Source organism: Ornithorhynchus anatinus, chromosome 12 (assembly GCF_004115215.2).
Source record: "Ornithorhynchus anatinus isolate Pmale09 chromosome 12, mOrnAna1.pri.v4, whole genome shotgun sequence".
Classification (NCBI taxonomy): Eukaryota; Metazoa; Chordata; class Mammalia; order Monotremata; family Ornithorhynchidae; genus Ornithorhynchus; species Ornithorhynchus anatinus.
In genome coordinates this window covers 24568356-24589409 of record NC_041739.1, presented here as the reverse complement: position 1 = coordinate 24589409, position 21054 = coordinate 24568356, and the positions used below count along the sequence as shown (strand labels likewise).

Below are 21054 nucleotides of genomic sequence, written 5' to 3'. Positions count from 1 at the left end.
AGTGGCAAGTGGTTCATAAAGGGGTCCTGGAAGCATGTGAAGAAATATTCCCTGGCAAATGTTTAATTTTGCCCTAAATTTCATGTAGAAATTTAGCACAACAAGTATAATAATAATGATGGTATTTAAGTGCTTACTATGTGCCAAGTACTGTGGTAGATACAAGGTAATCAGTTTGTCCAGAGAAGCAGCGTGGCTCAGTGGAAAGAGCACGGGCTTTGGAGTCAGAGTTCATGGGTTCGAATCCCGGCTCGGCCACTTGTCAGCTGTGTGACTTTGGGCAAGTCACTTAACTTCTCTGTGCCTCAGTTACCTCATCTGTAAAATGGGAATTAAGACTGTGAGCCCCACATGGGACAACCTGATTCCCCTGTGTCTACCCCAGCGCTTAGAACAGTGCTCGGCACATAGTAAGCGCTTAACAAATACCAACATTATTATTATTAGTCTTAATTCCCACTTTACAGATGAGGTAACTGAGGCACAGAAAAGTTAAGTGGTTTGCCCAAGGTCATGCAGCAGACAAGTGGCGGAGCAGGGATTAGAACTCACGTCCTCTGACTCCCAAGCTCGTGCTCTTTCCACTAAGCCACGCTGCTTCTCATCTACACCTTACTTCTTGAGTAGGGAGTGACAATGACAGCGTTGCATCAAAACTGTGAAAGACCAAATAAAACACAATGGAAAAGAGCATTTGATGCATGAGTGTCAAAAGGGAGGAACTGTGGGAGAGCCATGGAGCACTGTGGCCTTGACCCTCGAGATCTGGATCTCAGGGAACAGTCGTAGAGGTATTTTTTGAGATTCCACTTAAGGCAGCACACTGTTCCAGTTGGATATTTGATGTCTAGATGATCAACTTTCTATAGGATTGGTTCTAATTATTTTGTTACAGTGAACCTTCATCACAGGAGTGAATAACTTCACAGGGGAGAGAATAAAGGTTGTAGCCGGACTAATAAAAATCAATCTTTTGGACTGGCTGATCCAATAGCACTGGATATTTAATGTTTAGTGTTGATTGGCTAAAGGTAAGATTAGCATTAGGGACAGAGGGAAGGTGACGGTGTCAGAAGCTTCATCACTATTTCATGTCTGAGGATCAGTATTCACGATGGCTCATCTTTGACTATTCCATTTTGCTAAATGATTTTTGTGGTAAAGTATGTTTTTACTTGTATTTATGTGCTAGGATTATTTAAAGTTTTGAAGTCACTCCATGATCTGACTCTGCCACTTACCTGCTATGTAGCTTTGGGTGACAACTTCTCTGTGCCTCAGTTTCCCTACCTGCAAAATGGGGATTGAAAACCTGTTCTTCCTATTATCTTGTATCAGCCCCAGCGCTTAGTAGAATGCTTGGCATATAGTATGTGCTTAACAAATACCACTGACATTATTATTACTTACATACATCTTAAAAACATCCTCACTCAATTAGTTCCAAGGCAGGTTAAACACAGAGCATACCTGCCACACAACTGCCTCTGTAAAGGTGTCCTGAGACCAGCACATACCATGTTTTCTCACATGTGTCAACGTTACAACATCATTAGCGATCTCAAGCTTCAGTGTAAGCTCTCAAGCTTTGGTGACAGTCCAAAGCCTTCAGCATCCTGAGAGCATCCTGAGACTAAGGAACCTTCTGAGGCCGTCTAACTTCACATCTCCTCCAGGGTGACTTGTCAAGGAACCCACCGACTATAATGTAGCTTTAAAAAGTATGGAGAATTACTTGATTTTTTTTGTTTTGGGGTGCTTTGATGGGGGAAAAGATGGGACAAGGAGGAGTTGGTGTCATCATCATTTTGGATCTGAATGCACATCTATTTTTTATTGTAACAAGGCATGGGGGCTGCTGTCATTTCAAACCTGCAATCTGTTTTTTTAGTGTCTGATTCAATTAAGTGAACCTCAGGGAAGAGACACAACTAAATAAATAATTGGAGAGATGGAACTCTGAAATGACAATTGTTATTCATCGATCTCTGTTTCCAAGTCAGGATTGAGAGATGTAAACTTCAAGTGAATGATATCTCCTGGGTGAAATTCTTCAGTTCAAACACAGTAAACAACTGTTGTTCTCTGATGCACATTTTAGTACTGCTAGAGGCAAACTTTCTAAATATTAATAAAAACTTCACTCCTGGCAAAGGACACGGATGAGGGAAATGAGGCTGTTCTAGGTCTCTCAGATATGTTAAAGGACTAATTGAAAAGCATATGCTTCAGGACAGAGGAGAGGGGATTACCTCACTTCTTGTGTAATTTCCCTTTTGGAAATACAGAGGATCTGCCATTTGGAGAAGGGTAGTTGATCAAATGTAACATGGGAAATATGTAGACAGAAGTAGCATGAGCCTCTGTGGGATTATGTAAAAACCAAGAATTGTATTTTATATTCCTCTTAGGCTTAATGAAAGGATGTACCTAGCCTAAAATCTTCACAAACTGACACTCTGGATCTAGGACTGCAAGTCAGCTTTCTTGAGACTCATCATTTTTGCTCCAATCTCTAATTTTTTGGAGATATTTCTAACCATGATAGTTTCTCATATATTAACTTCTATTAAATGGGATTCTAAAATCATAACTTGAATGGACAAGCCTTTTTCCTAACCCCCTCCTTTTACATTTCTTAAATGGTACTTCCTACGTGCTTACTATATGTCCAGCATTGTACTAAACACTGGGAAAGATACAAAATAATTAGATTGGACAAAGTCCACATGGGGCTTAGGGTATAATAATAATAATTGTGGTATTTGTTAAGTGCTTACTTCTATATGCCAGGCCCTGTACTAAGCTCTGGAGTGGAGATGAGTAAATTGGGTTGGACATAGTTCCTGTCCCACATGGGGGGCTCACAGTCTTAATCCCCATTTTACAGATGAGGTAACTGAGGCACAGAGAAGTGACTTGCCCAAGGTCACAGAGCAGACATGGCAGAGCCAGGTTGAGAACCCATGTCCTTCTGATTCTTAGGCCTGTGGTCTATCCACTAGGCCGTGCTCCTTCTCATATAGGAGAGGGTAGGATTTAATCCCCATTTAACAGATGAGGAAACAGGCTAGGAGAAGTTAAGTGGCTAGCCGAAGGACAAGCAGCAGACAAGTGGTAAGCAGAGTGACTTAATGGAAAGATCCGAGGCTTGGGAGTCAGAGGACTTGAGTTCTAAACCCAGCTCTGCCATTTGTCTCCTGCGTGACCTTGGGCAAATCACTTAACTTCTCTGAGCCTCTGTTACCTCATCCGTAAAATGGGGATTAAGATTGTGAACCCCACGTGGGCATTGGCCTGTGCCTGACCTAATTATCTTGTATCTACTCAAGTGCTTAGTACAATGCCTGGCACCTAGTAAGCACTTAAATACCATTAGAAAAAAAGGGGGGAGATAGAGTCAGGATTAGAACCCAAGTCCTCTGCCTCCCAGGCCCATGCTCTTTCCACTAGGTCACACTGCTTGCCACTGAAAATACTTCAAGAAATATGCTGTTCAGCCGACAGCCAACCTCAGACCACAGAAGCACCTTCTGCAGGTCCACTCAACTGTCATTAAGATGAAACAGAGAATCAGCTTCTCCTCATCAATCAATGAGTTTGAGTCTACGCAGGCGGTCCATTAGAGGCTGGGTGAGCGGCAGATAGCGAGCTCTCTGGGCGGCCTCATCAGGGGGTAGAGCACTCTGATTATGACCTCCTCAGCACTGACCACTGGGCTCACCTCAGAAATCCTTTTTGTTGAAGGCTGAACCTCTGCTCCCCACTCAAAATGGGGAAGCTGGGCTGCCTCAGAGGAAAATGACATCTTAAAAAAAAGTGTTTACTCTGGCTTCCTTCTCTCCCTACGGAGAGAGAATGTGTCTTGACCTGAACTCAAAGAGGAAAGCACAGATAGCCTGGTACCGTCGTTGATGACAATCTGAGACTAAAACATTACATGTCACAAGGACCGGCTGCTCTTGCGAACCAACCATCAGACAGGAACAGAAAGTTATGTCGGGAATTTCCTTAAGTCCAGTTGTCCTCTAAAGTACATGCCAGGTTCTGTGGCACCATAATAATACTAACAATAATAATATTAATGTGGTATCTGTTAAGTGCTTACTGTGGGCCAAGCACGTTACTAAGTGCTGAAGTAAATACAAAATAATTAAGTCAGACACAGTCCCTGACCCACAAGGGGCTCGCAATCTAAACAATGCTAATAACTAAGGTATTTGTTAAATGCTCACTATGTGCCAAGCACTTCACTAAGCACTGGGGTAGATATGAGATCATTAGCTTTCCCAGTGGGCTCACAGTCTAAGGAGGAGGAAGAACAGGTATTTCATCCCCAAATTCCAGATGAGAAAACTGAGGCACAGAGCAGTTAACTGACTTTCTCAAAGTCACCCAGCAGACAAGTGGTGGAGCTGAGATTAGACCCCAGGTCCTCGGACTCAGACTTGTGCTCCTTCCTCTATACCTATGCTTCTCGTAGGTCTACCTATACCATACTACAAAATAGACTACATGCTGATGCTTATTTGTCCAAGCATCATCTGGCACATGCCTTTCCATTTCTTAAAAAAACAAACCCCAAAACAAATGAAAAAGCACTCTTCAATCCAATTCCTTACCCTTGGTTTCCTAGTTTGTATCCAGCCTTTCCTATCAGCTCTCTTCACCCACTTCTTCCCAGATCACATCCTTGGCTCCTTCCAAGCTCATCCTATAACTGTACCTCAACCTGGAATCCCCTCTCAAAATCTGTACAGTGTTTTGCACTCAGCAGGTGCTCAGTAAACCCAATAAATCCTCACCTCCACCGACTCTAGCAAGAAACACTCAACCCTTGTAAGCGAACATCAATCAACCCGTGGTATTTTTTGAATGCTTACTTGGTATTTGCTTAGGATAGAACAAGACAACAGAGTGGGGAGACACATTCCTTGCCCACAGTGATCTTACATGAGGGGCAGATTCGATAATGTGAAGGGGCTTAGGATCCTCTCCATGACATGGGTGGATGGAGATCTTAGGGAGTCTCACAAAGATTTCTTTTCCACAACTGCAGATCACATGTATGATCCCAAACAGGCAATACAAGATGTTTGTCACATAGGGGCCAGATAAGGAAGCGTGGACCATTTAGTGCAATCTTTCATCACTACTGGAAAAACAAATCCAACACATGTTCTGTTGATGACAGGATATCCACCCTTCTCACCCTCTAAAATTAAACTTAGGTTAAATAGGCAGGCCAAAAGAGCTTCTGAGTGCCTCAGAGATAGGTTTATGACTTGGGAATTGCTTTGTTAGGAACTGTTTACTCCAACCAGACAGGGAGACATAAAAATGTCCTAATATCTCTGTGTGAGCAGTACAGAAATTAGACTTTTCAGTCAAACTCATATAAAAGATGATTTTGCACTGACTAGAGCAACACAATTCAAAGCAACACAGTTCAAATGAGACAGAGTGTGTGCATTCTCCCTTTCTCTCAAAGACTTAAAATCACCAAACGAATAGAAAATTTTCAACTGTAGATCTGCTTACCCTACATTTTAAATTTTCTCTGAAAATAACCAAAACAATCCCAAAATATATATATGCTCAAAACAGTTACAATTTGATTTACGCGCACCCTCAGGAACAAACATAGGTACACACCTCTTTTCTCCTGGGGAATGTTCATGTGAACGTATGGGGTTAGATAGATAATTTCCCAGGAAAACAAATGGCCCATCAAATGCTCTAACCTCTAAAACTCTTGAGAGGAATGGCTACATGAAATTTAAAAAGGAAATTCAAATTCCCAAGTGTTTTTTTAAATGACAATCCTTTCTCAATCCAATTGATATGGCTGGCTTTTGTATCAGCGATGGTCCTATGAGCTCTTAGCTATTTAATCTCTGCTACATAAAATATATTTTCATCATTATGTAAATAATGAGCAATGTCAAAATAAAGCGCAATTTGCAAGATGGGTATGATGCTATATGAGTTACTTAAGTGACAACCTGGAAAGGGCTCCATACTGATAAAATATAAAATTATCTTCCACATTAGACTGACACTATATGTATTGTTTTAGTCGAACCACAGTGATAGCCTCTGCACTTCCTTGAGGTCTCCTCTTTCTTCCTGAATGAACTCCAGGGAATGGCAACATGTCAGGCTTTCCAGATGGATTATGTGAAGTCATAGCTCAATGTCATTTTCAATAGGAAGCCTCATAATTAAAGGTCAAATAGTCACTTCATCTGCAATCAATCAATAGAAAAAGTACTAATACTAAGTACTCATCAATCAATGGCAAATGCACTAATAAAAGCAATGAATCAAATTTCTGCACGTGTGTAGTTGCATGCACTGTGCATGTGTGTGAAGAGTGAGCTGGAGCAAAAGCAAGAAAAAATATTGAAGATGCATGCGTCATGTTGGAACGGGGATACTTCATCTTTTGGCGGGAGATCTTGGGACTTAATTTGAGAGTTTACTTAGAAGAGTGAACAAGAACTGGTTGAATAAAAATAAGTAAATAATTATAGTAGTCAAACTTTATACAAAATGTTCATGTTACTAGAAATATTGATCAGATGGTGATGGTAAAGGGGAATATAAGCTTAAAAAGTCTTCATCTTTCCCATCATCATCTGATTCATATACCTAGTTATATAAATATTTTGTATTTTTTAAGCTTTAAAGCTTCTTAAGTTATTTTATCTTCTCAATAATCTTCAGTTGGTAGATGGATAGGCATGCTGATTATTTCATTTTCCCTGCCTTCAGATAAAAGTCTTCCATTGTTCTTAAGAGAGATGTTATTATTGATACTTTCCTTTTCTTACTTTTTACTGTCTCTCCATCATATAAATGAGGGGGCTATCAGTATTGGAAAAACGGATGTGAGACGGGCTGACCGAGGAGGGAGTAACTGGAGTGAGAGTGGAGAGGCAACAAGGCTCTGCACATAGTAAGCACTCAATAAATGCCATTGAATGAATTAAAGGGCAGGGGTGATGCAAAAGGGAGTGGGAGAAGAGGAAATGAGAGTTTGGTCGGGAAGGCCTCTTGTAGGAGATGTGCTTTCAATAAGGCTCTGTAGATGAGGAGAGTGATCATCTGTTGAATATGAAATGGAAGGGAATTGCAGGCCGGAGGCAGGATGTGGGTGAGAGGCTGGGGATGAGAGAGATAAGACTGCAGTTCAGTGGGAAGGCTGACAATAGAGTATCAAAGTGTGCAGGCTAAGTTGTAGTAGGAAATCAGTGAGGTAAGGAAGGCGGGGACTAGGTGACTGAGTGCCCTGAAGCCTATGGTAAGGAGTTGTTGCTTGATATGGTGCTGGATGAGCAACCACTGGAGATTCTTGAGGTGATGACCTGGATTCCTTATTTTCTACACCTTACATGGAAGAACACTGGGGCTATTTTATGTTATTCTCCATAAAGTACCTGCCAATTCCCTAGAGTCTCTGAATGACATAGATTTTGATAAGGTTTCAGAGTTTTCATTCAACTTTAACAAATAAGCAACATGATCCACAGATTTTTTGCCTGATGACCGGGATAAATCCTCTTAACTGGCTGAAGCTCAGTCCTTAGTGATCCATTTTTATAGACTGAATGCGTCCAGCACTTTTACTCTTAATCAGTTTGAGTTAATAATAAACCTGATTGTTTGACCTTTCAGGAATACATCCAAAGCAGTAATGAATTTTAAGAAAAATCAATAGTGGATTAGAGTAAGACCTTCCAAACACAAGGAACAGCTTTTCCTAAAGAAGAAATCCATAGCCTTATCACCCAACTACTGAACTTTCAACTTTAAAGTTTTCCCTGCCTCCTTTTCATATGCATTTATTTTCCTGATGTAACATTAGTTCACTAACATTCTTGTTGGGCTGCATTTTCTTTGGGAGGAGGAGCTATGGGACCAAGGCAGGAATCTTGAGTAGGGAATCCTCTCTAAGGAGACTAAATTTCCCAGAAGGGAATGTACAGGAACTGGAAATAGCAAAACCTCCTTTAGCGGCTACATTTCCCCAGAAGTTATTTCCCCACACTTCCTATTTACTCAAATGCCCTGGAGGCAGGATATTTAAAAGGAGACAGCGTGGCTCAGTGGAAAGAGCCTGGGCTTGGGAGTCCGAGGTCATGGGTTCGACTCCCTGCTCTGCCACTTGTCAGCTGTGTGACTGTGGGCAAGTCACTTAACTTCTCTGTGCCTCAGTTACCTCATCTGTAAAATGGGGATTAACTGCGAGCCTCACGTGGGACAACCTGATTACCCTGTATCTACCCCAGTGTTTAGAACAGTGCTCTGCACATAGTAAGCGCTTAACAAATACCAACATTTATTTATTTTTATCTTCACCCAGGGTTTAGGGGTGCCTGCTGAGAAGGATGCTGCCTTGATCCCTGGATGTTTAGAGAAGGTGCTAGGGAATGTGGAACTTTCTGTTAATTTCCTGCTCTTCTGTTAATTTCTGCCCTTCTCTGAATTTCAAGTGGCAGAGTGGGAATTAGAACCTGCGTCAGAAGAACCTGGATTCTAATCCAGGATCTTCCACTTGTCTAATCTGTGACCTTGGGCAAGTCACTTCACTTCTCTGTGCCTCAGTTACCTCTTACCTTATCGGTAAAATGGGGATTAAGAATGTGAGCCTCATGTGGGACATGGACTGTGTCCAACCTTGTATCTACCCCAAAACCTAGTACACTGCCTGGCACAAAGCAAGTGCTTAACAAATACCATAAAACCCAAACAAAAAACATAAAACAAACAATACCAAAAACCAAAGCCTCCTGTATGTGAATACTGATCCCTTTCTAAAATATATACCCCTCTCTCAATGCTTCAAGAGACGTCTCAATACTTTTCAAAGATCTGCTACAGCTTCAAATACCCCTAGATTTGCCCAGGGCAGTGGAATTACTGATATTTTTCCAAGGCATCATTATATCACCCAACAATGGTAATATTAAGTTTGAAAATTTTTAATATTTTCCACTTAAAAAATGAAGGACAATGAAACAGCATGGCCTAGTGGCTAGAGCAGAGGCCTGGGCGTCAGAAATCTGTGGTTTCTAATCCCAGCCATGCCACTTATCTGCTTGTGACCTTGGGCAAGTCACTTTACTTCTCTGGGCCTCAGATACCTCATCTGTAAAATGGGGATTGAAACTGAGTCCCATGTGGAACAGGGACTGTGTCCAACCTGATTTGCTCATATCTACCTCAATGCCTAGTACAGTGCTTGGCACATAGTAAGTGCTTAACAAATACCATAATAATAATTTTTTTTATCATTATTCTTTACTTACACACGGGGGGAATCGATTGCCTGTCAAATCTAAATCTTTTCCATCAATTAGAGCAAATGGCTAAATACCTCATTTTTGAAAATGAACCAAGGATTACTGCAAACGATAAGTTCTGAAATTTAAGGAACTATTGGAGCCTAGAATTTTAACTACAAATACTGGATATCTGAATTCTGATAAGTGAAGGCCCTTTGTGCATCTAAATTATAAGACTTGGCTGTAGTGGGGTCGCACTGAAAGTTATCTTTCCTTTCTTACATTCACTTACCTAATGTGAGAGATTTGTGTGTAGAACAGAAAATGATAGCCACCGTGTCCGCTGGTGTGAAACCAGAATTATTCCTAGGGACAGAAATAAAAAAAATTACTAAAACTTTTTGTAAAAGCCTGTTTAAAATAACATAGATCACAATACCAGTCAGTATCCATTTGTGTGTTCATATCCTTTTGATCAACCCCCGGGAGAGAGATAATTCTAGCCTCAAATGGGTAGGAGTCATGGTTTGCAAAAAAATTGTTAGTTTCTAAGTTACAGCAACTCTGTAACTCTTTTGAAAAGTATACAGTTTGGGCACTGTAGGTCATCCAAAATTACTTAGGCATTTTACCTCATTCTTGTCAAATGCACTGCATCATTAAGTTACTTATTTCTCCTTGCACTCAACAAGAGCATGGCCAGCAATACAAGAGTAGAATCAACTCCGTTACGTAGGGTCTCGATCACCACAGCTCACTCATCTTTCTCTATGAGGCTCCATCATCAATATCACCATCCTCATCTGGCAGAAGCTATTTAGTAAACTGGGTATACTTGGAGCTGTGGTAACTATTTCTTCTTCACTTCTTCAACCTACTGATTAGCATCCTTAAGGAGTTAATGGGCGGTAACCATCGTTCCTGGCTAGTTAGGTGTTTGCATTGATAGGAGCTGGAAGCTGGAAGTAATGATGTATTGAGATGCCTTTCAGCTCTCTCCATCTATGACTATTTCAACACGAATAACTGAACATAATCAAAGCTCTTCTCAAAACATTACATAATTCATATGTAACTCATAACTTCATTATTGCTAATGATTATGATAAAAATGATCCTGGCCTCCTTTTCATTTTCATCAACTTCATTTTTCCTTCTGAAATTTTATTATTATATGGTTACGTGTTTTTCTAACCCTCTCAACCTTTTATAATGTTCACGTTCTGTTCCTATTGCAGAATTGTTTTTCTTTTAATTCATTTGGCTTTCCCTTGCAATGCTTCATTTCTTTTCCTTATTTGTGATTTTTTTCTCCACACTTTTACTTTCCCCTTTTCAAGCTGGGTTTTATTCCAGACATTTTTTTTTTGGCTTTTCTTTGCTACTTTTCTCTCTATTTTCCCCTTTCAATGAGCTTCTCCTCCACTGTGTCCCTTTAAATTTGTTTTACCTGTGGCTATTTTCAGGGATATCTTTTTTCTGCCATTTCTCTCCTGTATTTCCTCTGCTCACCAAGCCAGGCACTTTTTAGTCCATTCCAAAGATCATTTCTAGTTTCCTCATAATCTCTTCCCCCCTTTGAGCCTCTCCTCTCTCTCTAACTATATTCTCTCCCTGAATTCCAGAGACACTGTAGGACTTTTACAGGCCCACAGAGCCACAAACACTGGGGAGAAGAGGCTAGAACTGTATATGACCAAATGTGGTTTCATGAATCATATCACTTCCCAGGCTTTTTACTTGAGAATCTGGGAAGTATTCTAGAGCCAAAGAAATAACCATAACATTAGACAAGTCCATTACTTTTCTTTCCTTTTAATTTTATTTTTGGGGATTATAGACAAAGATAAATGGATACATGGCAATTTGTAATAATGCACATAGATAAATGAGAACACAGTGTAATAAATCTTAATACATAATACTATTTCCAATAAGGAAAATAAATAAGAGTCAAATGCAGCAAAGAAACAGATCTGGCAAGAAAGGTATTAGAATCAGGACATTTTAGGAATGGGGATCATGTAACAAAACATTTCAGACTTGTATTTTCTTTAAGTCTTTTTTTTCCACACCTGTCCCTATCTCACAGGATGCTGTGACGCTCCAGTGTAATGATATGACAGTACTTTGGAAAAATGAAACCACTGAATAGATTTAAGAAATCTGTAAACATTTGTTTAAAATGTAGCCTAGAAAACTGCATGTGTGGGGGAGAAATGAAATATACTTTAAAATTGTAGAAAAATGTAGAAACAGCATGGCCCAGTGGAAAGAATATGGGCCTGGAAGTCGGATGTTCTAATCCAGACACCAGCACTTGTCTGCTATAATAATAATAATAATGTTGGTATTTGTTAAGCGCTTACTATGTGCCGAGCACTGTTCTAAGCGCTGGGGTAGATACAGGGTAATGGGGTTGTCCCACGTGAGGCTCACAGTTAATCCCCATTTTACAGATGAGGGAACTGAGGCACAGAGAAGTTAAGTGACTTGCCCACAGTCAGCTGACAAGTGGCAGAGCGGGGATTCAAACTCATGACCTCTGACTCCCAAGCCCGTGCTTTTTCCACTGAGCCACGCTATATAACCATGGGTAAATCACATCTCTGTGCCTCAATTACCTCACCTGTAAAATGGGGATTAAGACTGTGGGTCATGTACCATGTGCGACCTGATTATCTTGTATCTACTCTAGTAATTAGTTTAAAAAAAGAAAAGCTGTGAAAATGCCTGGCCCATTGCCTCCTTGGTCCCTCGCAGTAAGTCAGAACCTTACATCTCTTTTGCTAATTTTAGCTCAGACCTCTTGGATCATCTTGGAGGATTCAGTTAGTCTCTATTGTTAGAGTCCTTACCTATAGACACTGAAAAAGTGGTATTTGGAGATTGTAAAACAATATATAATACAACTTATGATCCATTGACTCTTCTTCAACATTAGTGACACCAATATTGTGTACAAAAATAAATGGAAAAAAATTATGATTCTGCTCCAGTTGAAATATTTTCAGCTTCACTTGCAATACTGTTAGGATATTTGTTTCAAATAGAAATGATTTCGAATACCTCATTTATTGGATTTGGGAGTGGGAAGTGGGCAAAACTATTTCCAAAGCATGTTTGAGAAGCAGGGAAATGCATCCTAGACATTTAATTGAAGAGAAATTGAAGGTTTTATCTGAACCTAAAAATGGAATGTCCAGTTCACCTTGTGGCTGAAACTTTGAAATCCTAGTTTACACATCTTGTGATCTTAGGTACTTTTTCATCTTCACAAATGACAGTGCACCAGCTAATGCAAACTTACTCCAAAATTACTCCCTTTGTCCTAACTAATGGAAATGGGTGAAGCATGTCAGCAAGTATCTGTGGAATGTTTACAGGTGCAAAAGTTGTGAAGCCCTGCACTAGGCTGTACACACCATCACATATTACATTTCTGGTATATATATTCAGCAATGTACATACCTCGTGGAAAAGATGAAAGTTAACAGCATAAAGCTTAGCTGAACTGAAAATACTGAAAGAAAAGGAAACAAAAATAAGCCTTAAAAAAAGCCATTTAAGCCACTCACATTTTAGGCTGTCACGCATAATGACTACAAATAGAAAGAAAAGATGAAAAAATGGTACTGTGTATCATTGTTATGATTGTTGTTACGTGTCTATGCAGATCAATTCCACTTTTAACTTTATCTCCCTACTTCATTCCTTCTTCCCTGAAGAAAGATAAATGGTTCGCTTTGGCTTACAACAAGTTCGCATGCAAGTCTTTCTACTTAAAATCTGCAACTCACTTATGATCCTGTCTCACCCAGGCCAAAGAAAGCAATTTCATATATACCACCTTATCTCAAATCTCCCCTTTTCCTTCCCAACACGCAATAGTTTAGGCATAGCATAAGAATGTTTGATTTATTTATTTTCAGGCAAAATATCAGTATTGTTATTTGCTTCCAATTACATTAGGCTGTTTATCAAATACACCAGGTGTGGGATTTCAAGATATCTTTGAAAATTTCAAAGATAATTTATAAAAAAATCTGACTTCTTTCAGGCATAATAAATTTATTAATTATTTCATAGCACTCAGGGACATCATTACAGAAAAATTTGGAACAATGTTACTATATGAATAGGAGGGTTGTCACTGTCAAGTTCTTAAGACAAAAAATTGTAATCCTGCTTCTGTTTTCACTTGAAAAATGTGCAAAGCTTAAGGGAAATGGTTGGATTCTGTGAGATTCCCACGCAATTCAAGCTCAGGTCACTTCTTGACCTGCCTTTAGACAGTGGCCAGCAAACATTGTGAGTGCTTAATGAATTTCTAACACTAGGAAGATTAACACCTAGAGTAGAGTTCCTTTACCACACAGTGGGATTTATATTTTTAAGAGATTCTTATGGAGGAACTAAAAATGCCTCATGATATTTAGGGCACACCTAGAACATGGCTTGTAGTAGATTTCTAAAATACTATCCTCACAATCATAATCACCAGTATTTAGTGAGCCCTATTATGCACAGAACACTGTGCTGGGCTCTTGGTAATATCCAATAGAAGTTACATGGTTTATGGTTTTGATTGAATAATAAACTTAAAATGTATTTTAAACTAAATGTACAGCAACAGCAACAGTTCATCCATTATCTCTACCAAATGGCAATTCCATTTGCCAAATACCAAATCCAGTTCCTATGCCACCTTTAGCATGATAATTAGAAACTGTTCACAGTGAGTTCATAGTGGGTGCTGAAAGGTCATCTCAATCTTCCCTTAGCAACCATGACATCAATATAATGGGTATTCTGTTTAACAATATACTGAATAATACTATTCTTTTAAAAAACAAGACACACCTAGTTCTTCCATAATACATGTTTTTTACAGCAGAATTTGGACAGAATGCTGTTAGAAAACTAGGGAACGTTTTTCCAGCAATGGATATTTATCACGACAGAACATGATATGATATCGGAAGGAACGGTGATGAGCATGCTTGTGGCATCAATCAAGGTGCAATTATTATACATGTGTTTTCCTTATTATAGACTTCATCAGGAATGTAACCCCTTTGTTTAGGAGAATTGAGTAATGCTGCCTTAGAGGGAAACCTAATGGTGCATTAGCATCATGCTTCTTTTTACAGTGGAATTACAAAAATGTGTTGAGAGAAAACAATGGAGCATTTAGAATTTTTTCTTATCTAACATTTCTAAAATCTATTTTAAAAGGGGAAAAAGTCACTGATCATTTTTGCCGAGGAAAATGAATGGTGGGAAGGATAGTAAATCCACAGACTTACTTATGAACACTATTATAACCAAGCTGAATTTATCCAGGTCAATATTTGGATTAGAGAAAGTATCACAGAACGTTGTATAGATAATCATAAGGAGCACACTGCTGCTGATTGCACCAAAAGGTGGTTTCTTCCTCTCGAGCCAATCCTTTATATATCTTCGGACAATCTGAAATACAGAAATCAACAGGTTGCCTCTTTCCAGAGATGTAAAGAGCTAAGTTGGGCATCACAAAGTGAATCTGACAGCCGAAAGACATAAAGGGAAAAGAATAATTCGGATGATGGCCACAGTGGATTTCAAAGCTTCTCTGACACACAGCTCTTCTTCAGGGGAATTTAACATTTGTAGTGCAACTTCCACTGGGCGTCCATAATGAGAGTATATTTTCCACTACATTCAAATCTGTCCTTAATCATGCCAAATGTTCTTTGCTAGCTGTCACTGAGATATGCCCATTAAGCATCCCCAAAGTTTATCTCCTCTGCTGATCCTAATGGATGTCTGTAATTATCATGGTCCCCTTTGCATCAACAGACAATTCCAAGGGCAACTTTGGGAATCTTAAAAATCTGACATCTTCAGGAACTTCATGATGGTAGATAATCGAAAGTGATCCATGGAACACATTAATATTTAAAAAGCTAGAGATGCACCAGAAGTTTTTAATTAAATTATAACTCATGCTTGAAAAGCAAAAGTGCAAGTGTTGTGGGAGTTTAAATAATTCAAACTCTGACTATCTGGAGTTTTTATAAACCCAAAGACAAATGCCATTTGCACGCTTTTAGAATGCCAGAATTAACACTTAAAAATGAACAAACCTGCCGCACGCAGTACAACTTCACAAGAAGAATGAAACAAAAAAGTTGTTTTGTGGGATTCTTTAGCTGTAAAAGTTACTCTGATTGTAAAGTAGTACTTGACAGAATCAGAGAGAAGTTTGGCTTGAACATTACATGTGTGCTGCTGTAGTTAAATCTTCTATTCCATTTTTAGGGACAAACTTTTAAAAAAGTTACATCCTAGATGACGCTTGTGTTATTTTTTCACTTATTACATTATCCTGTGAGCCTGCCTGACAGGAACAGATTTTATTATGGCTGCTTACCACGATCTAAAAACAATAACAAAATCAGAGAATTTGTTCTGGCATTCCAAATGGCTCCTGTTTTGTCCAAATCCCTTTATCATTAATGTAATTTTTTTAAAGAAAGACTTATTTCAGCAGAAATCTCTAGTCTGTGGCAGGTATCATGCCTACAAACCTGTTATACTACACTCTCCTAATGCTTAGTACACTGCTGTGAACAGTGTCTGCACTCAGTAACTTCCCTTGATTGATTAATTAAAAAAAAATCTCTGGATGCCCCAAATTCACACCTTTCTAAGAAAAATGCTGGATTTTCTTCAGAATTACCCACAAATGACTTACTCCTGTTAAGGAGTGTCTATCATTAAAGCAAGGCCTTGAAAATAATGCTGAGAGTAGAACAAAAACATGAGAGGTCACACTGGAGAAGCAGCGTGGCTCAGTGGAAAGAGCATGGGCTTTGGAGTCAGGGCTCATGAGTTCGAATCCCAGCTCTGCCACTTGTCGGCTGTGTGACTGTGGGCAAGTCACTTAACTTCTCTGTGCCTCAGTTCCCTCATCTGTAAAATGGGGATTAAGACTGTGAGCCCCACGTGGGACAACCTGATTCCCCTGTCTACCCCAGCGCTTAGAACAGTGCTTGGCACATAGTAAGCGCTTAACAAATACCAACATTATTACTGGATGATTAGAATGCCATGTTGGGTGTATTAAAACAGGGGCAGAGGACAGAAAACAAATCTGGTTCTAAAATACAGGTTGAATAATGTCCATTCCCCTCCTCCAACCCACAAAAAAAAAAAAGAGGTTGAACCACCAGGTAATAAACCCACAAATTTAACCCACATGAGAATTTTCTAGCCCTTCCAATTTAGACACCTAATAAGAAATACTTTCAAAAAACCTAGTTATATATAAAATTAACTGTATAAACAGGTTGGCGTACTTTCCACTCACCTCCCTGCCTCTTCTTGGGAAGGCAAATTGATGGTGGTATAATTAGCGTATTCTTCCCAGGTAATTTTCACAGCAACTTTTACGGGGACTTGGGCAGAGAGAAGAAAGCACTTCCACAGGACTAACATAGTATAAGTATGTTAGCCCACTTCCTCACATTGGACACAATCTTAAGAGCAGTACCCAACACCAATTGTGTTTGGGGAAGTGGAGAAGAGGGTGCCAGGATGTATTTTCATATTTTATATTTTCAGAAATGTTCATAGAGTCAGAATTTTCATATGTCCAGCTTTCATATTTTTAGAAAACAACAAAAGCCTCTTTGTAGTCCCTGGTCTTCCTGAATATTTCTCTAGGGAAGAGGGGACATTCTGAAACTCTAGAACACTGGTGGTAGTGACCACAATTTTAGGATCAAAGTATAAAGTTGAGGTGAGATTAATGTACCTTTTGAAAAAGGTTCACCAAATCTTATTCTTGACTAATTTCTCATAAGTGCCACTTCATATTTCACTATAAAATACACTTCAATACACTTCAGCTCCAATTCTGGATGGATTGGGCAACTCTGATGTGCATCTCTGAATGTTAAATTTAATAAATCATTCACTTGCCTTTAATTACCAGAGATTATGGCTGCGTTTAAAAACTAATGGTTGAGAAGAATGTGTGAAAGCAGAGTTTTAATAGTTAGGTAATGCCTTCTGATTATTGATGCAATATTTCAATTTTGTACGAGCTTGAACTACATCATTCTACAGTAATTAAGATCAAAATCTTCAAAGTTTGCACTGAATGTTAATAGGATTGTAACCTAAATTTGATTTGGATTTTTTATATAAGTCTTTGATCTAAAGGTAGTTTCAATCTCCTAAAGATAATGTATGGAGACTTCATACAACTTAAGAAGAATCTTCTAAGAAAAACCTTTTAAGAGATGAATTACAATAATATTTCCATGAAAGAGCAGACATCATAATTTCTGCTTATTAAACGATCCACAAAGTTAAAGTTTTGGATGGTAACAATTCTTTGATTTGATTGTAAAGTGCTTTATTAGAGTCTAGGAATACTATGGGCAAAAACTGTGACTAATCTAAATGAGTCGCTAAACATCTAAATATAATGATATGTTCCCTGTAGGTAATTGACTACTACATATTAGATTATTATAAAAACAATTTGAGTTGATTTGATAAAATAACATCTCTGAGATACATTGTCTATAACCTCTACAGTTTATCTGAGGAAAATACCTTTAAAATATTAAATCCTATGAGCACAATCCCCCACTAAAAAGCAGCCCCCAGATTCAGTCTTAGCAAGAGGAAGCCATGTACCAAGTTATGTTCACCCAATGTCACAACATAAGTGTTGATGTGGCAGTCTTTGACACATTCCTAGGAACAGATTTTGGAAATTTATAAAGATTTTCCTAATTTCATAATTATTAAAGATTTTCCTAATTTTATAACTATGGAGGTATGTATACCTAATATGCACTCACGTTTTTCTTGACTTGATTAAAGATATTTATTTTACAACATTCTTTTAATGGCAATACAGACCCCAGATTTTTCTCTAACTGCCATGTAGGGAAGCAGCGTGGTTCAATGGAAAGAGCCCGGGCTTGGGAGTCAGAGATCACGGGTTCGAATCCGGGCTCTGCCACTTGTCAGCTGTGTGACTGTGGGCAAGTCACTTAGCTTCTCTGGGCCTCAGTTACCTCATCTGTAAAATGAGGATTAACTGTGAGCCTCACGTGGGACAACCTGATTACCCTGTATCTACCCCAGTGCTTAGAAAAGTGCTCTGCACATAGTAAGTGCTTAACAAATACCAATATTATTATTATTATTCTTATTACAGAGAAAAAGTAAATAAAATGTGGACAGTTTGCCACCCATCAGAGCTGTAAACATTATCCTTCCCAGAAGTAAAGCATATCTCTGTAATTCATATTAAATGCAACCTGGTAGCAGCACTTTTCATCTAAATGTTTGGTTGAGAATTTATATCTACCCTATGCCTACCTGGTAAGCTTCTTGAAGTCAAGAACTATATATTATTGTTTCTCTGCACCAAGGATCGATTGATAAATATAATGGTAATGAACACGATAATACAAATGATGGATTTTTTTTAAATTCTAGCAAACAACTAAAGGGGCTGCCTGTGTCTTATGTTCTGCACAGATGCCCAATTTTATCGGTTGGGTTGGAGGGGACCTGAACAGTGCATCACCCTGTGCTCAGCTGCCTTTTGGACGGTTCTTTTATCTAACCCACTGAACAGCAAGCTACAAGGAGAGGGGAGGTAAAAGGGGAAAGGAACAGGAACTTTTTTCCCAGAAAAACCACCCTAATGCAGTCATCCCAGACCCGAATGAACCCAAGATAGAGGCTGGAGAGTGTGTGTGGGGGTCTTAGAACTGAGTCATAAATGATGCTTTAAGAATATTACTAAAGATAGTACTTTGCAGCCTGAGTATTTGTATAATTCCACAGTGTGGACCCAAGTTAAAGTCCCTGCCTTCAGGGAGTTTTCACTCTAAAGGGGAGGCAGACAAAAATGACTCATAAATAATGGATGCAGGAGGAAGAACAAAGATATAATACACCAGGATGAGATAGCTTAATAAATAACTGAATATACAAATGAATACACAAATATACATAAGTGCTGAGGATAGAAACAAAATACACTAGTGCTAAAGGTGGCTGTAAAGTTGTCAGTTTCTAGGGCTTGTGAATTCACTGGAAGTTTCCCTTGAGGTGAGGTTTTACAAGGGTTTTAAAGACGGGGAAAACAGTGGGTAGGCTGATTTGGTGAAGGGGAAAAGAGTTCCAGATAAGGAATAATGTGAGTGACCAGGCAGAGGTGAGAAAGTCAAAAGTGAGGTAAGATTAAAAAGGAAGCTTTGGCAGGAACAAAAATTGTGAGTGGGTGAAAATCAATTTGTACATGAATAGAGACTGGTGGAGAGCCTTTAAGACAATTTTTAGTAATTTTTGCATGATGTTTAGGAGATGGGCAGTCACTGAATATTTTTGAGGAATGTAACACAGTGTACCCAGTGATATTTCAAGGACATGGACGTGGTATTAACTGAATAGGGATAAGGCTGGAGGGAGAGCAGCGGAAGCTGACGTAATGGTCTAGCAGTGCTACATGAGAGCTTGCATCAGGGAAATAGCTGTTTGGGTGGGCAGGAAGAGGGAGATCTGGGAAATGTTGTGGAGGAAAAACTGGCAGGATGTATCAGGTGACTCATTGTGAGGGCTGAAACATAAGGAAAAGTCCGTGACGAAGACACTAAAGTAACAGGCTTTGGGATGATCTGGTAGGAAAGCTAATAGGTGGGGAGGGTTAGGAGGCAAAATGAGAAGTTCAGTTTAGACACACTGAAGAAACAACTTTGACTTGGATAATAAATGGGAAACAATCAACACACTTTGACAGATAAGTGCCCCAACTGTCTCTTTGCAGAGGAAGAAAAAAATGATTCTGAGAGGCAGAACGGGCATTCTGATAAAGAGGTTAGTTATGTATGCCTGCAGGATCTGTACTAACTCACTTATGTAGTTTATAGAAATTTAAGTGCAGTATTCTGGAATATGTGACAAGTTCTCATTATTTTCCACCTCTCTCCCTAAGGAGACAGAAAATATGACAACTTCTTTTTATAAAGCCTTTATCTTATTGTTTCACCTCTGGCACTTGAGTTTTTCTTCATTTCTTAATTATCAGGAAGGGTCCATGGCCTATAGATTAATAGAAACATCCTGGAGTAGAGAAGCTTCAGTTCCATTTTCTGTGGCACCAGTGAGTTGCTTCCAACATTTAACATTGCACATAGCCCACCCTTTGATGAATGGGAATAATGATGCTTAACAATAAACTCGGCGCTCCTAAGATGATCCGTGCTATGAAGTATCAACCCACTGCTTGTATTTTTCACTTTTTATCTAAGATTTCTTTCCTTTTCTCCCTTGTCATTTTCCTCACAGGTCACTTTTAACAGGGTGCACAATAGAATCTTTTTTTTCTGAATAAAACGTAAAACTCATTCCCCTAGCAGAAGGCAACTCCCCATTTTCCCTTTCACCCCAGTTAGCCAATATTCTTCACTTACTGAATACCATATTCCAGTATTAGTGTTGTCCTTTGGTTCACAGATGTCACTGCCAACGTTGGTGAGACTGTACCCACAAATGTGAGTGTATTTGAGAGAGACTCTCCTGCACACTTTGTTCATGGAAATACAGAAGTGTTCTTTTTCTAGCTCCTTGCCATACAGCTGGAGCATTGTTCAGGCACTAACGGTCAAGACAGGAGACATATGTTCTTTTGCCAGCATGACTCTATTCCACTGAACCAGTTAACTGATATTTCTTTCTTATTGAC

General features: G+C 39.1%; 1 protein-coding gene across 3 annotated transcripts in view; it reads right to left on the bottom strand.

Annotated features, from left to right (window-relative positions):
* The window catches only part of SLC10A7 (solute carrier family 10 member 7), a 167355-nt gene that overhangs the window by 15447 nt on the left and 130854 nt on the right, over window positions 1-21054 (bottom strand). For 2 of the 3 annotated variants that reach the window (XM_001511226.5, XM_029076822.1), the window contains 3 exons: window positions 14600-14765; window positions 12762-12813; window positions 9583-9656 (listed from right to left, as the gene is read on the bottom strand). In XM_001511226.5, coding sequence (XP_001511276.1) covers window positions 9583-9656; window positions 12762-12813; window positions 14600-14765 — 292 coding nt within the window. Of the gene's footprint in view, window positions 1-9582; window positions 9657-12761; window positions 12814-14599; window positions 14766-21054 lie in introns of those variants that run through there. The other variant, XM_029076823.2, reaches the window with a different exon arrangement.